General features: G+C 51.9%; 1 protein-coding gene across 2 annotated transcripts in view; it reads left to right on the top strand.

Moving 5' to 3' along the window:
- The first annotated feature begins 2,160 nt into the window (after positions 1–2,160).
- Positions 2,161–13,110, top strand: part of DTX4 (deltex E3 ubiquitin ligase 4) — a 60,843-nt gene continuing 49,893 nt past the window's right edge. Inside the window, exons 1-2 of one of the 2 annotated variants that reach the window (XM_029061613.2) lie at positions 2,161–2,406; positions 11,483–11,739. In XM_029061613.2, coding sequence (XP_028917446.1) covers positions 11,598–11,739 — 142 coding nt within the window. In that variant the 5' untranslated portion in view covers positions 2,161–2,406; positions 11,483–11,597. Of the gene's footprint in view, positions 2,407–10,382; positions 11,113–11,482; positions 11,740–13,110 lie in introns of those variants that run through there. The other variant, XM_029061612.1, reaches the window with a different exon arrangement.

Below are 13,110 nucleotides of genomic sequence, written 5' to 3'. Positions count from 1 at the left end.
GCTTACTGTGTGCCAAGCACTGTTCTAAGCACTGGCACTGTTCTACGTTGGGGGAGGAAAGAGAGAAGGAAGAAGATGGGCATCCAAACAGTAACTGAAGGAATTCCAGGCCTGTCTTTGCTCATTCTGTGTCAGCCAATTTCTCCTTCGTCTTAAGTAAAACATTAATGATGATGATGATGGCATTTGTTAAGCGCTTACTGTGTGCCAGGCACTGTACTAAGCACTGGGGTGGATACAAGCAGTTCTGGTTGATCATAGTCCCTGTCCCACATGGGGCTCTCAGTCTTGATCCCCATTTTACAGATGAGGTACAGAGAAGTGAAGCGACTTGCCCGAGGTCACACAGCAGACAAGTGGCAGACCTGGGATGAGAACCCAGGTCTTTCTGACGCCCAGGCCCGTGCTCTAGCCACTAGGCCATGCCGCTTTTCAACCTCTGCAACCCCTAAAATACCATTAATTGATCGATAAAGTACGATAAGTACTTTTCCACAATGAATCCAAGTTTTCAAAGGCCTCTCCTCAGACTGTCGAAGGAGGAATTTGAGACAGCGGATGTAGACAACTCGCTCCAGGAGCTTGGAGAGGAGAGGTGGGAAAGGTGGAAGCGACAGGATTTAGAGACGGAATGACTACGTGGGTTGAATGAGAGAGAGGATTCAAGGGTAATGCCCAGGTTACGGGCTTGTGCGACCGAAAGGGAGGGGGGTGCCATTTACAGTGACGGGAAAGTTATGGGACGGACGTAGTAAGCACATAACAGATACCATTAAGGGAATATACCCGTTTATTGTTGTATTGAACTTTCCCAAGCACTTAGTACAGTGCTCTGCACACAGTAAGCGCTCAGCAGAGAGGACAAACTGACCGACTGATGGCCCGTGCTGGTTTGGGGCCCCTCGGCGGAGAGATCTCAGTGTCCTCGGACAGGTCTTCATCCGGGGTGATGGTCTACGCCGGTTTGTGGCCCCTTGGTGGAGAGATCTTGGTGACCTTGGGCCATGGCTGAAGGTCTGCATGAATAAATACCATTATTTTTAGTCTCCAACATCATCATCATGACGAGGAGGTTCAGGGGCTGTTAGCACGGCTCAGTGGAGAGGGCACGGACTTAGGAGTCAGAGGTCATGGGTTCTAATCCCGGCTCTGCCAACCGTCAGCTGTGTGACTTTGGGCAAGTCACTTAACTTCTCGGTGCCTCGGTTACCTCGTCTGTAAAATGGGGATTAAAACTGTGAGACCCACGTGGGACTACCTGATTCCCTTGCGTCTACCCCAGCGCTTAGAACGGTGGAGAAGCAGCGTGGCTCAGTGGAAAGAGCACGGGCTTTGGAGTCAGGGCTCATGAGTTCGAATCCCAGCTCTGCCACTTGTCGGCTGTGTGACTGTGGGCGAGTCACTTCACTTCTCTGTGCCTCCGTTCCCTCATCTGTAAAATGGGGATTAAGACTGTGAGCCCCATGTGGGACAACCTGATTCCCCTATGTCTACCCCAGCGCTTACAACGGTGCTCGGCACATAGTAAGCGCTTAACAAATACCAACATTATTATTAACATTATTATGCTCGGCACATAGTAAGTGCTTAACGAATACCCACATGATTATTATCATTATTGTTAGTGAGTTGTGTCTGAAGCCCCCATACTTTGCTCCTCTAATGTCTCCCCTTCTAGACTGTAAGCTCACTGTAGGCAGGGGATGTACCTACCAACTCGGTTATATCCTACTCTTCCCAGCACTTAGCACAGCGTTCTGCCCACAGTAAGCGTTCAGTAAATATGATTGATTCATCGATTGATTACACTCTACTCACTCTTTGTCTCCTTTCATCTCTTCTTACCTCTGTTTAATCTCTTTTGGTCTTTTCCTCCAAGTCCAATCTTCAGGACGCCCCTCTCTACCCCGATCAATCCGCCAAATCTAAGTCGGTCAACATACAGATTTGATTCGCACCGAAAGAAACACTTCAGACACTTCAGACTTCAAACACTGTTACCCATCCCGATTAAAAAGAATTCTCATCAAGACACCCGCAGCATGAAGTTTGCACTTCTCTAAACACCGGGTTAAATTTAATGCCCTTTAGCATATCACTTCCTGCGATGGCAAGTGAGCCAGACTGATTGGCTCCCAGCGAAAACCTGAATAATGACACACCCAAAGGGGGCCAGGTGGGATGTCTTTGAAGAGCAGAAGTCAGTGGGACTGTAATTGGTAGATTAGGGCCATACAGGGAAGAAGCTAGATGGAACGGTCAACAAGCTTAGAAGTCGGGTCAAGGGAAGAGATCTCGGCCGCTCGCTGTTATGGGAAAGGACAACTGAGACAGCCTGGGCAGAAAGCGTCTTGACCGGGGGACACATTAAGGACCCGAACACCAAATGGGCCTCATCTTCCCAAGGTAGGAAATTCTCGATGCCCCGCCCCTGGGTTGAGGGCTTGAATAGTGTCAGAAATCTCATCGCCCCTGGGTTAAGGGCTCAAATAGTATCAGAAATCTCATCGTCCCCGGGTTAAGGGCCTAACAGAAGCTGGATCTTTTAATATTCATGTTTTTCTGCAGGCTAATGTTTTCTTACCTCGATACTGAATCTCGTGGTTTATTCCATCGGTAAAACTGAGTCACGAACCTCCTTGTTCCTAATTTACTCTACTGGTATGTAACACCACCACAAAGAGAGGAAGACTCAATGCATCAGAAATAACCCAGGAGAATCAGAGTCACCACAAACGGACCATTAGAAATACGCCATTCCTGTGTGAAAAAGTGGCTTACATCACCTCCCCGGGAGTGGGCGGTGCTTGCAAAAAAATGTAATAATAGTGATTGTTAAGCGCTTACTATGTGACAAGCGCTGTTCTAAGCTCTGGGGTAGATACAAGGTAAGCAGGTTGTCCCACGTGGGGCTCACGGTCTTAATCTCCATTTTCCAGATGAGGTAACTGAGGCACAGGGAACCTAAGTGATTTGCCCAGAATCACACAGCTGACAGGTAGCGGAGCCAGGACTACGGGACTACTAACGTCAACACTTTTTATTATTATCTTTCCTAACTATCCCCCTCCCCCGGCTGCCAGCGTAATAATGATGGATGCAAGGGGCTCGGCACCCCGGAGGCGAGACCACGGCCCGGCGGCTGCAAACCCCCCGGGAGAGTCCTCAGTACAGGACTCTCTGCCCACCCTGGTTGACTGACTGCCTGGAATCTGAGGAGGAGGAGGAGGAGGAGGAGATGGTTCGTTGTGTAAGAACTCTTAACTAGCTGCCAAAGTGGATCATTTCAAAAGGAGGCAGAGGGCTGAACTATGAACCATGACCCAGAAAAGCAGCCCAGTCTAGTACAGAGTACAGGATGGAGACCTGAGTTCTGATTCCCGCTCTGCCGCTTGCCCGATCTTGGGCAAGGCACTTGATTTTCCTGTGCCTCGGTTTCCTCATCTGTAGGATAGGGATCAGATCCTTGGTCTCCCTCCTCCTTACACTGAGAGCCCCTTGAGGGGCAGAGAGTGTGTCTGTCTTTTTATCCTGGATCTTACCTTGCACTTAGTACAGTGCTAGGCCCTTAGTAAACACTTAACAAATAGGATCATTAGTATTTTTCATTATTATTATTATTATCTTGCTTTGTCCCTCAAGGCGAAAAGCCACCTTTAGCCTCCCTACCTTCCATATCTGTAGCCAGTGCACCCCTTAACAGCTGATGGACCAGTCTAACTGGCAGGAGTTGGGGTGATAGGTCGCCCTTCAAACAGAATCTTTGCACAGGGCAAGATGATAATGATAATGGTAGTACTTGTTAAGCACTTATTGTGTGCCAAGCACCGTTCTAAATGCCGGGGTAGATACCAGTTAATCAGGTTGGACACAGTCCCTGTCCTACATTGGGCTCACGCTCTTAATCCCCATTTTTTACAGACGAGGTAACGGGGACACCGAGAAGTGAATCGACTCGCCCACAAGGTCACACAACAGACTTGTGGAGGAGCTCGGGAGTTAAGACTTCTGACTCCCAGGTCCCTAGTCTATCTACTAAGCCACGCTGCTTCTCCAAGAATTACGCCAAGAAATACAGGGGCAAAGTCAAGAGCCCAGCAAGCGCCGATCCTTTCATCCTTCCACGTAAACAACGCAGAAGGGCTTGTGGCTCCCACAGAGGGCTCGTCAGCTTGACGCACTAGCTTGGCTAGACTCTCCCCATCAGTAGCATCATCTTCGAGGAGGAAGGACAGCTGGACATATGGTTTCCTAGCCATCTCCTCCCAGAGGCTATTCTGCAATCCACTGGGGCTTGCACGCGACTTGGCTAGGAAGTCTGAGGAAGAGAGCTATGCCTGAATGAGTCAAAGCAGAAGGTCACAGTGAAGAGCAGCATGGCTCAGTGGAAAGAACACGGGCTTTGGAGTCAGAGGTCATGAGTTCGAATCCCAGCTCGGCCACTTGTAAGCTGGGTGACTGTGGGCGAGTCACTTAACTTCTCTGTGCCTCGGTTACCTCATCTGGAAAATGGGGATTAAGACTGTGAGCCCCACGTGGGACCGCCTGATTCCCCTGTGCCTACCCCAGCGCTTAGAACAGTGCTCTGCATATAGTAAGCGCTTAACAAATACCAGCATTATTATTATTATTACTTGGGTTCTAATTCCAGCTAGCCCATGCCTGCTGCGTGGCTTTGGGCAAGTCTCTTCACTTCTCCATGCCTCAGTTCCCTCATCTGCAAAATGGGGATTCAGTACCTCCACTCCCTCCTACTTAGACTGTGAGTCGCATGTGGGACCCGATTTTCTTATACCTTCCCCAGCGTCTGACACGTAATAAGTGCCTAACAAATATATCGATCATCATCATTATTATTATTCGGTCATTCATTCAATAGTATCGAGCGCTTACTATGTGCAGAGCACTGTACTGAGCGCTTGGAATGGACAATTCAGCAACAGATAGAGACAATCCCTGCCCACTGACAGGCTTGCAGTCTAACTGGGGAAGACAGGTGGACAAAAACAAGACAACGTAATCACGATAAGTAGAATCAAGGGGATGTACACCTCACTGATAAAATGAATAGGTAATAAAAATATACACAGATGAGTACGGTGCTGAGGGGAGGGGAAGGGAGAGGGGGAGGAGCAGAGGGAAAGGGGGGGAAGGGGGGCTTAGCTGAGGGGCGGTGAAGGGGGGGGCAGAGAGGGAGCAGAGGGAAATGGGGAAGCTCAGTCTGGGAAGGCCTCTTGGAGGAGGTGAGCTCTCAGTAAAGCTTTGAAGAGGGGAAGAGAGATAGTTTGGGGGAGGTGAGGAGGGAGGGCGTTCCGGGACAGCGGGAGGATGTGGGCCGGGGGTCGACGGCGGGTTGGGCATCCCCCAGCCCAGCAGGGCCGACCAGGCAGTGCCCACCGGGCCCTAAGAAGTAAGAGTTATCATCAGAGCGGTAATCAGTGAGCGCTTACTAGGAGCACAGCTCTGTACTAAGCACTAGGAAAGAATACTGTTTGGTAATTAACCACGGCCCTTGGCCTTCGAGGGGCTGACAACCTAAGGAGTGAAGTCGCGGAGAGGGGACTGGAGATAGACACATCGGGAGTGAAGTGGGGAGAGACAGGAGGTTGGGAGATCAGAAAGGAGGTTGATGCGGTAATCCCGTCGAGATAGGACAAGTGACCGTACTAACAAAGTAGCGGTTCGGATGGGGAGGAAAGGGCAGATCTTGGCGATGTTGTGAAGGTGAGCCTGGCAGGCTTTGGTGACGGATTGGATATGTGGGGTGAATGAGAGAGCAGAGTCAAGGATGACACCAAGGTCGTGGGCCCGTGAGACGGGAAGGGTGGCAGTGCCGTCCACAGTGATGGGAGAGTCAGGGAGAGGACAGAGTTTGGAAGGGAAGATAAGGAGCTCAGTCTTGTACATGTTGAGTTTTAGGTGGCAGGAGGACATCCAGGTGGAGATGTCCTGAAGGCAGGAGGAGATGCGAGCCTGGAGGGAGAGAGAGAGCATAGGGGAGGAGACGTAGATTTGGGCGTCATCTGCGTAGAAATGAGAGTTGAAGCCGTGGGAGCGAATGAGTTCACCGAGGGAGTGAGTATAGATGGAGAACAGAAGGGGACCAAGAACTGACCCTTGAGGAACCCCTACAGTTAGGGGATGGGATGGGGAGGAGAAGCCCACGAAGGAGACAGAGAATGAACTGCCAGAGAGATAGGAGGAGAACCACGAGAGGACAGAGTCCTTGAAGCCAAGGTTGGATAACGTGTTGAGGAGAAGGAGATGGTCGACAATATCAAAGGCAGCTGAGAGGTCGAGGAGGATTGGGCTAGAGGAGGAGCCATTGGATTTGGCAAGAGGTAGGTGACTCGTGACCTTGGAGATGGGTGATTTGGGTGGAGTGGAGGGATGGGAGATCGGAGGGGGTCCAGGAGAGAGCTGGAGGTGAGGAATTCGAGGCAGGGAGTGTAGATGACTCGCTCCAGGAGTTTGGAAAGGAAGGGTAGGAGGGAGATGGGGTGATAACTGGAGGGGGCAGTGGGGCCAAGAGAGGGTTTTTTTAGGATGGGGGAGACTTGGGCATGTTTGAAGGCGGAGGGGAGGAAGCCACCGGAGAGTGAGTGGTCAAAGGTAGCAGTTAAGGAGGGGAGGAGGGCAGGGGTGATGGTTTTTAGAAGGTGAGCGGGAATGGGGTGGGAGGCACAGGTGGTGGGGGTGGCACTTGAGAGGAGGGAGGAGATCTCCTCCGAAGATAGAGCTGGGAAGGATGGGAAAGTAGAGGAGGGGGTGGAGAGCAGGGGGGATGGAGAAAGTGGAGGGGTGGCTTTGGGGAGCTCAGACCTGATGGTGTTCGTTTTCCTGTTGAAGTAGGCGGCCAGATCTTTGGGGGTGAGGGATGGGGGAGGGAGAGGAACAGGGGGCCTGAGGAGTGAGCTAAATGTCCGGAACAGCTGATGGGGGTGACGGGCATGGGTGTCAATAAAGGAAGAGAAATGGTTTTGCCTGGCCGAGGAGAGGGCCGAGTTAAGGCAAGAAAGGATAAATTTCAAGTGAACAAGGGTGGCCTGATGTTGTTCCGCCAGCAGCGTTCAGCAGCTCGAGCACAAGAGCCAAGGAGGAGGACGGTGGAGGTGATCCAGGGCTGTGGGTTAGTGGCGCGAGAGCGACAAAGGGCTAGAGGAGTGAGTGAGTTGAGTTAAGTAGAGAGGGTGGAGTTGAGAGCAACGATTTGGTCATCAACAGTGGGTAGGGAGGCAAGGTGGGGTGAGATGAGCGGAGAGAGATGGACGGGGTCGAGAGAGCGGGGGTCTCTGTTGGGGAGTAATACAGATGTACAGGGAAGGAGGCAGATGAGAAGGTTATGGTCAGAGAGAGGGATTTCAGGGTTGGTGAGGGTGGAGACAGTGGGACGGTAAGAGATGACAAGATGGAGGGTGTGACCAGGTTGGTGAGTGGACGAAGTGAGGTGGAGCAGGAGGTTGGCGGACTCAAGGAGTGATAGAAGGTGGGCGGCAGAAGAGTCACCGGGTACATCCATGTGGATGTTGAAGTCTCCGAAGATCAAAGTGGCATGGAAAAAGAAAGAAGTGAAAAAGGAGTCCATCTATCAGTCATATTTATTGAGTACTGAGATTGCGTGCGGAGCAGTCAATCAATCGATGGCATTTATTGAGTACTTACGCGCATAGCACCGTTCTAAGCACTTGGGCGAGTACAATCCAACAATATTAGCAGATGCAGTCCCTGCCCATAACAATCTTGCAGGCTAGAGGGTCACCAGGGTTGAGAAGGCCCCTTTCCTTTCCATCACTTTCTCCTCCTCAATCAATATCGGTCAATCAAATGTTTTTATCGAGCACTTAGTGTGCAGAACACTGCACCGAGCGTTCGGGAGAACACACTACAGCAGGAGTTGGGGGATACTTTCCCTGCCCATGAGCTTACAGTTTTGAAGGGCAGACATATATTCATATAAACAAATTACAGATAACATAAATGCCGTGGGGCGGGAGGAAGGCTGAATAAGGGTAAAAATCCAAATGCGGAAGGGATGCGGGAGGGAGTGGGAGAACGAGGAAATGAAGGCTTAGTCAGGGAAAGGTCCCTTGGAGGAGATGTGCCTTCATTAAAGCTTCGAAGGTGGGCAGCGTGGTGGTCTGCTGGCTATGAAGAGGGAAGGAGTTCCGGGCCAGAAGCAGGACAAGGCTGCAGGGTCGGCGGCGAGCTAAATGAGATGGAGGTACAGAGGGTAGTTTGGCCCTTAGAGGAGCTGAGCGTGGGGGCTAGGCTGTAGTAGGAAATGAAGCCTGATCCTCCTCCGGCCAGCGAAACGCCCACATCAACGATAATGATGGCGGTGAGAATGAGGATAGCATTTCCTAAGTGCTTACTTTCACTGATGGTACTTATCGAGTCCTACTTTGTGCACAGCGCTGTACTAAGCGACCGGAAGAGTACAGTACAACGGAATTAGCGGCCACATTCCCTGCCTGCAACCCGCCAGAGGTGCCAAGAGGTGTCTAGAGGTGCCGAGCACCGTGCGCTGAGCGTAGGAGGGGTCTAAAACGTGCCTCTTTTTCTCCCGGGATGTTGGGGGTGGGGGAGCTGTGGAGAGAGGGGCCCTCCCTTACGTTCGCATGCACACCTATGTACAAATCTGTAATTTACTTCCTCGTATTAATGCCCGCCTCCCCTTCTAGACCGTAAGCTCGTTGGGGGCAGGGAACGTGTCCGTTCTATCGGACCCTCCCCAGCGCTCAGTACGGTGCCCATCGCACCGTCGGCGCTCCATAAGTACTGCCCACCCCCTACGCTCCGCTCCTCTGCCGCTCACCTCCTCACCGTCCCCCGTTCACACCTGTCCCGCCGTCGACCCCCGGCCCCCGTCCTCCCGCTGTCCCGGAACGCCCTCCCTCCTCACCTCCGCCAAACTAACTCTCTTCCCCTCTTCCATGCCCTCCTGAGCGCTCACCTCCTCCAGGAGGCCTTCCCACACTGAGCCCCTCCTTTCCCTCCGCTCCCTCCCACCCTCTGCTCTTCCCCCTTCCCCTCCCCTCAGCACTGTGCTCATTTGTATAGATGATTTATTGCCCTACTTATTTTCTGAATGAGGTGTCCATCCCCTTGATTTTACATATCGTGATGCTGTTGTCTTTTGTTTTGTTCTGTTCCGCTCTGCTGTCCGTCTCCCCCTTTTAGACCGTGAGCCCGTCATGGGGCAGGGTGGGTCTCTCTCTCTGGGGCCGAATCGTCCATTCCAGGCGCTCAGTCCAGCGCTCTGCACAGAGTAAGCGCTCAATCAATACGATCGAATGAATGAATGACCGATTGATTGACAGCGGGGCGCGCAGGGCTCCGGGCGGGGGAGAGGTGGGCGGCCGTGACGTCATCCCCCCGGCGGGACGCGAGCGCCCTCCCACGGCCAACTGAGGAACTCCACAAGGCCGGCGGGGCGCCCAGCCCAAGGCGCCCCCCTCCCCCCCCCCCAACGCGCCGTTCCCACGCCCTCCTCCCTCTCTCCCTCTCTCCTTTGCCCAGTTCTCCGCTCCAAGCGCTTAGGACGGTGCTCGGCACATAGTAAGCGCTCAATCTATCCCGCTGAATGAATGAATGAACCCCGGCACCGCCCTGCAAGGGCAGGGGGAGGTGGGGGAGAGGAGAGGGCAGAGGGGTGGGGGGGAGATGGGGATGGGGAGAGGAGGGGAGATGGGGGAGAGGGGAGGGGGAGATGGGGAGAGGAGGGGGAAGAGGGAGATGGGGAGAGGAGGGGGGAAGAGGAGGGGGAGATGGGGGAAGACGAGGGGGGAGATGGGGGAAAGGAGGGGGGAGATGGAGAGAGGAGGGGGAGATGGGGGAAGAGGAGGGGGGAGATGGGGGAAAGGAGGGGGGAGATGGAGAGAGGAGGGAGGAGATGGGGGAGAGGAGGGGGGAAGAGGAGGGGGAGATAGGAGACGGGGGAAGAGGAGGGGGAGAGGGGGAGGGGAGATGGGGGGAGATGGAGAGGGGAGGGGGAGAAGGAGGGGGGGATGGGGGAGAGGAGGGGGGAGATAGGGGAGAGGAGGGGGAGATAGAGAGGAGGGGGAGATAGAGAGGAGGGGGAGATAGAGAGGAGAGGAGGGGGGAGATGGAAAGAGGAGAAGGGGGAGATGGGGGAGAGGAGAGGGGGAAGAGGAGGGGGAGATGGAGGCGAGGGGGAAGAGGAGGGGGAGATGGAGGAGGAGGGGAGGAGGGGGGAGATAGAGGAGAGGGGGAGAGAGGGGAGAGAGGGGGAGAGGAGAGGGGAGATGAGAGGGGAGAGGGGAGGGGGAGATAGAGAGGAGGGGGGAGAGGTAGGAGAGAGAATAAGTTTTCAGTAAATGTGATAATGGTGATGATGGGAGGGAGTCTTAGGGTCAAGGGAGGATTTTTCTAGGCTGGGGGAGACATGAGCATGTTTGAAGGCAGTGGGGAAGAAGTCACTGGGGAGTGAACAGCTGCAGATGGTAGTCAGAGAGGGAAGAAAGGACGGGGCAAGTGTTTCGATAAGGTGCGAAGGGATGGGATCAGGGGTGCAGATGGAGGGGGTGGATTCTGAAAGGGGTTGGGAGATCTCCACGAGACCTCCACCCACTTTTCCAGACCTTCGACTCCCTCCGGCGGGGCCCGGTCACCACCGCTGCCCCCGGCCCCTAAGGATCGAACTACTAAGAACCCATGCTCTTTGACTCACGAGCCCGTGCTGTCGCCACTGGGCCGTGCTTGTGGGGATCCCGCTGTTGTCCCTTTTCCGTATGGACCCCACCCGGGGCAGCCATCTTGAATGGAGCACAGCTTTCAGGTCGGGAAATTGAATTGGTTCTAGCACTCCACTGCTTGCGATCCCTTCCGGCCGTTCCACGTTGAGTGCGGCCCACCGTTGATGCCGACAGAACCGTTTGAGGGGTTAGTGGTGGTGTCTGTAAAGAGCCCGGTTCTCACAGCCGTAGAAAAACCCGGGCAACAGCACGGCTCTTTAAACCTTCAGTTTGGACTGAAAACGGATACCACATTGCCGCCGTACTCTGGCAGTCTCCCAGAGGATATGCCGGCCCTCTTGATTGGATTTTATACTTCTTCGACCGTCGCCGCATCACTGGGGAGTGTGCTGCCGAGGTAACAAAATTCCGTGACCGTGATTAGCTTCGGGTGGCCAGTATTTGCTTATGTGTCGGGTTCCCCTGAGGTAGGCTGATACGTTACCTCTGTTTTCTTTAGACATCAGCACTATAATAGTCTGTAGCATTGTCTGGGGGCCATTTTAATGCTGGCATTGTTTGTGGGGCAATTTCTCTGGATGGCAGGAGGAAGGAGTAGGGGAACTGGAAATGAGGGGTGGCTGATGAAGGGGGTGAAACTTTTCCATTTTCTTAGAGATTGAGTCCTTTCTAAAAGGCAAGTAACCCAGACTGCTCGTAATATTCAGGTGTGAGTGGACTGTGGTTTCTTCTAGAGGTAAAATTCTCTTGGCTTTTTTGTCTTTTAGGTAATCTTGCTTCTGGACTAAAGTTGAAGGCAACAGGCGCTCCCCAGAGTCCCTTTGCCTGTGCAAAGGAAGGTGTTCTTAGCAATAAGCTCTTTGAAATCAGTCTTTCATCAAGATGACAATCCACCCAGCACACCCCGAAACCATCACGAGCCCCAGGAGAAATGAGGACGACGACGACGACGACGATGATGATGGAATCCAAGAAAATATCTCGCCAAGAAACTATGAACCTAAAAACGGAAGAATTCTCTCCGGTACGTGAATTCTGGTGTCTTCTGAGGTTCTGTAGTGGAGGTTGACTTGTTTGAATCCTTTTTTGCATTACGTTCAGATGGGTACTCACGCCTTGCCTTAGAGTTACATTCGGTTATCAGATGAAAGACGAGACCATATCGCCGATATCGCCAATATCTGGGGCGGAATTCCAAATTACAGTTCCTTGCAGTTTAGTACTTAGAAGCCCTTTACTGACTTTTTCCATCTAAATCTGTGGTTTGTAAGCTCCTTGAGGTTAAGGATTGTGCTTTCTAACTCGGTTGAGCAATTCCAAGCACTTAATACAGTGCTTCACCCACAGTAGTAACGAGTAATTGAAAAGTCAAGAGTCTCCACTAACATTCCTAATTGCCAAGCCTTCTCCTACAACACCCCTGGCACCTACCTGTCTTTATTGTCACTGGCTTTTTGTTTATTGAGCATCCAACCTCAGAAGTCCCTCTGGTCTGGCCAAAAGGACATGCCAACTGGAATCCCACCATAAGCTCTGTTGTGAGATGGGTATAGTGCTGGCCTACTCTGATCTATTATTATTATTATTATTATTGTTATTATCACCATTTTATCTGTTAAGCACTTCCTATATAGCAAGCACTGTTCTAAGCACTTAGGTAGATACAAGTTAATTAGGTTAGATACGGTCCCTGTCCCCCATGAGGCTCACAGTCCCAGTAGGAGGGAGAACAGGCATTTGAATTCCCATTTTGCAGAAGAGGAATGAGGCCAGTAGTACTAAGCCATGACCCTGGCAGTACTAACAAAAAAAGATTATTATTATTATTATTATTATTATGGTATTTATTAAGCACTTTTTTGTCATTAGGATGTTACCAAGAGGTATTTGTTAATACACAAGATCAGTTTTTTCCAGAGTAAAAATGCCTCTTACTAGTATGTTCAAATAGGGGCTCTGAAATGCTATTTGCCAGGTCTTCCTCCAAAGCAACTCAAAGGCACCCCCAGGAACTAGAGAGACCCCCAACCTACTACTCATCCCTGCCGACACTACAAGATGGAACTGGGGAGGGAGACCCAATCTGAACTCATTTTTCAAGCTTCGGCTGAGCCAAAAAAAACCTCTGCCACCTTAAGCATTCCTGGAGACTATGAGATGCATTTTACTCTACGCGTTTCTGTGCCCCAGAGGTCTCTCAGATGGGGAGGAATGGGCTCCATTATGACAAAATAATTTCACCAACCTTGTGAATTTCATTGTATTGGGATTTCACCCTAAATTTTCTCATCCCATTGATGTTTTTCTTCAGCGCTGGTCTCGTCCTCCCAGTGAAGCTAGCGCATGTCAGTTATGAGATGCTTAACCAGAAAATATGTCCGAATTAAATCATGAG

Source organism: Ornithorhynchus anatinus, chromosome 3 (genome assembly GCF_004115215.2).
Source record: "Ornithorhynchus anatinus isolate Pmale09 chromosome 3, mOrnAna1.pri.v4, whole genome shotgun sequence".
Classification (NCBI taxonomy): Eukaryota; Metazoa; Chordata; class Mammalia; order Monotremata; family Ornithorhynchidae; genus Ornithorhynchus; species Ornithorhynchus anatinus.
This window is presented reverse-complemented; position numbering and strand designations above follow the sequence as displayed.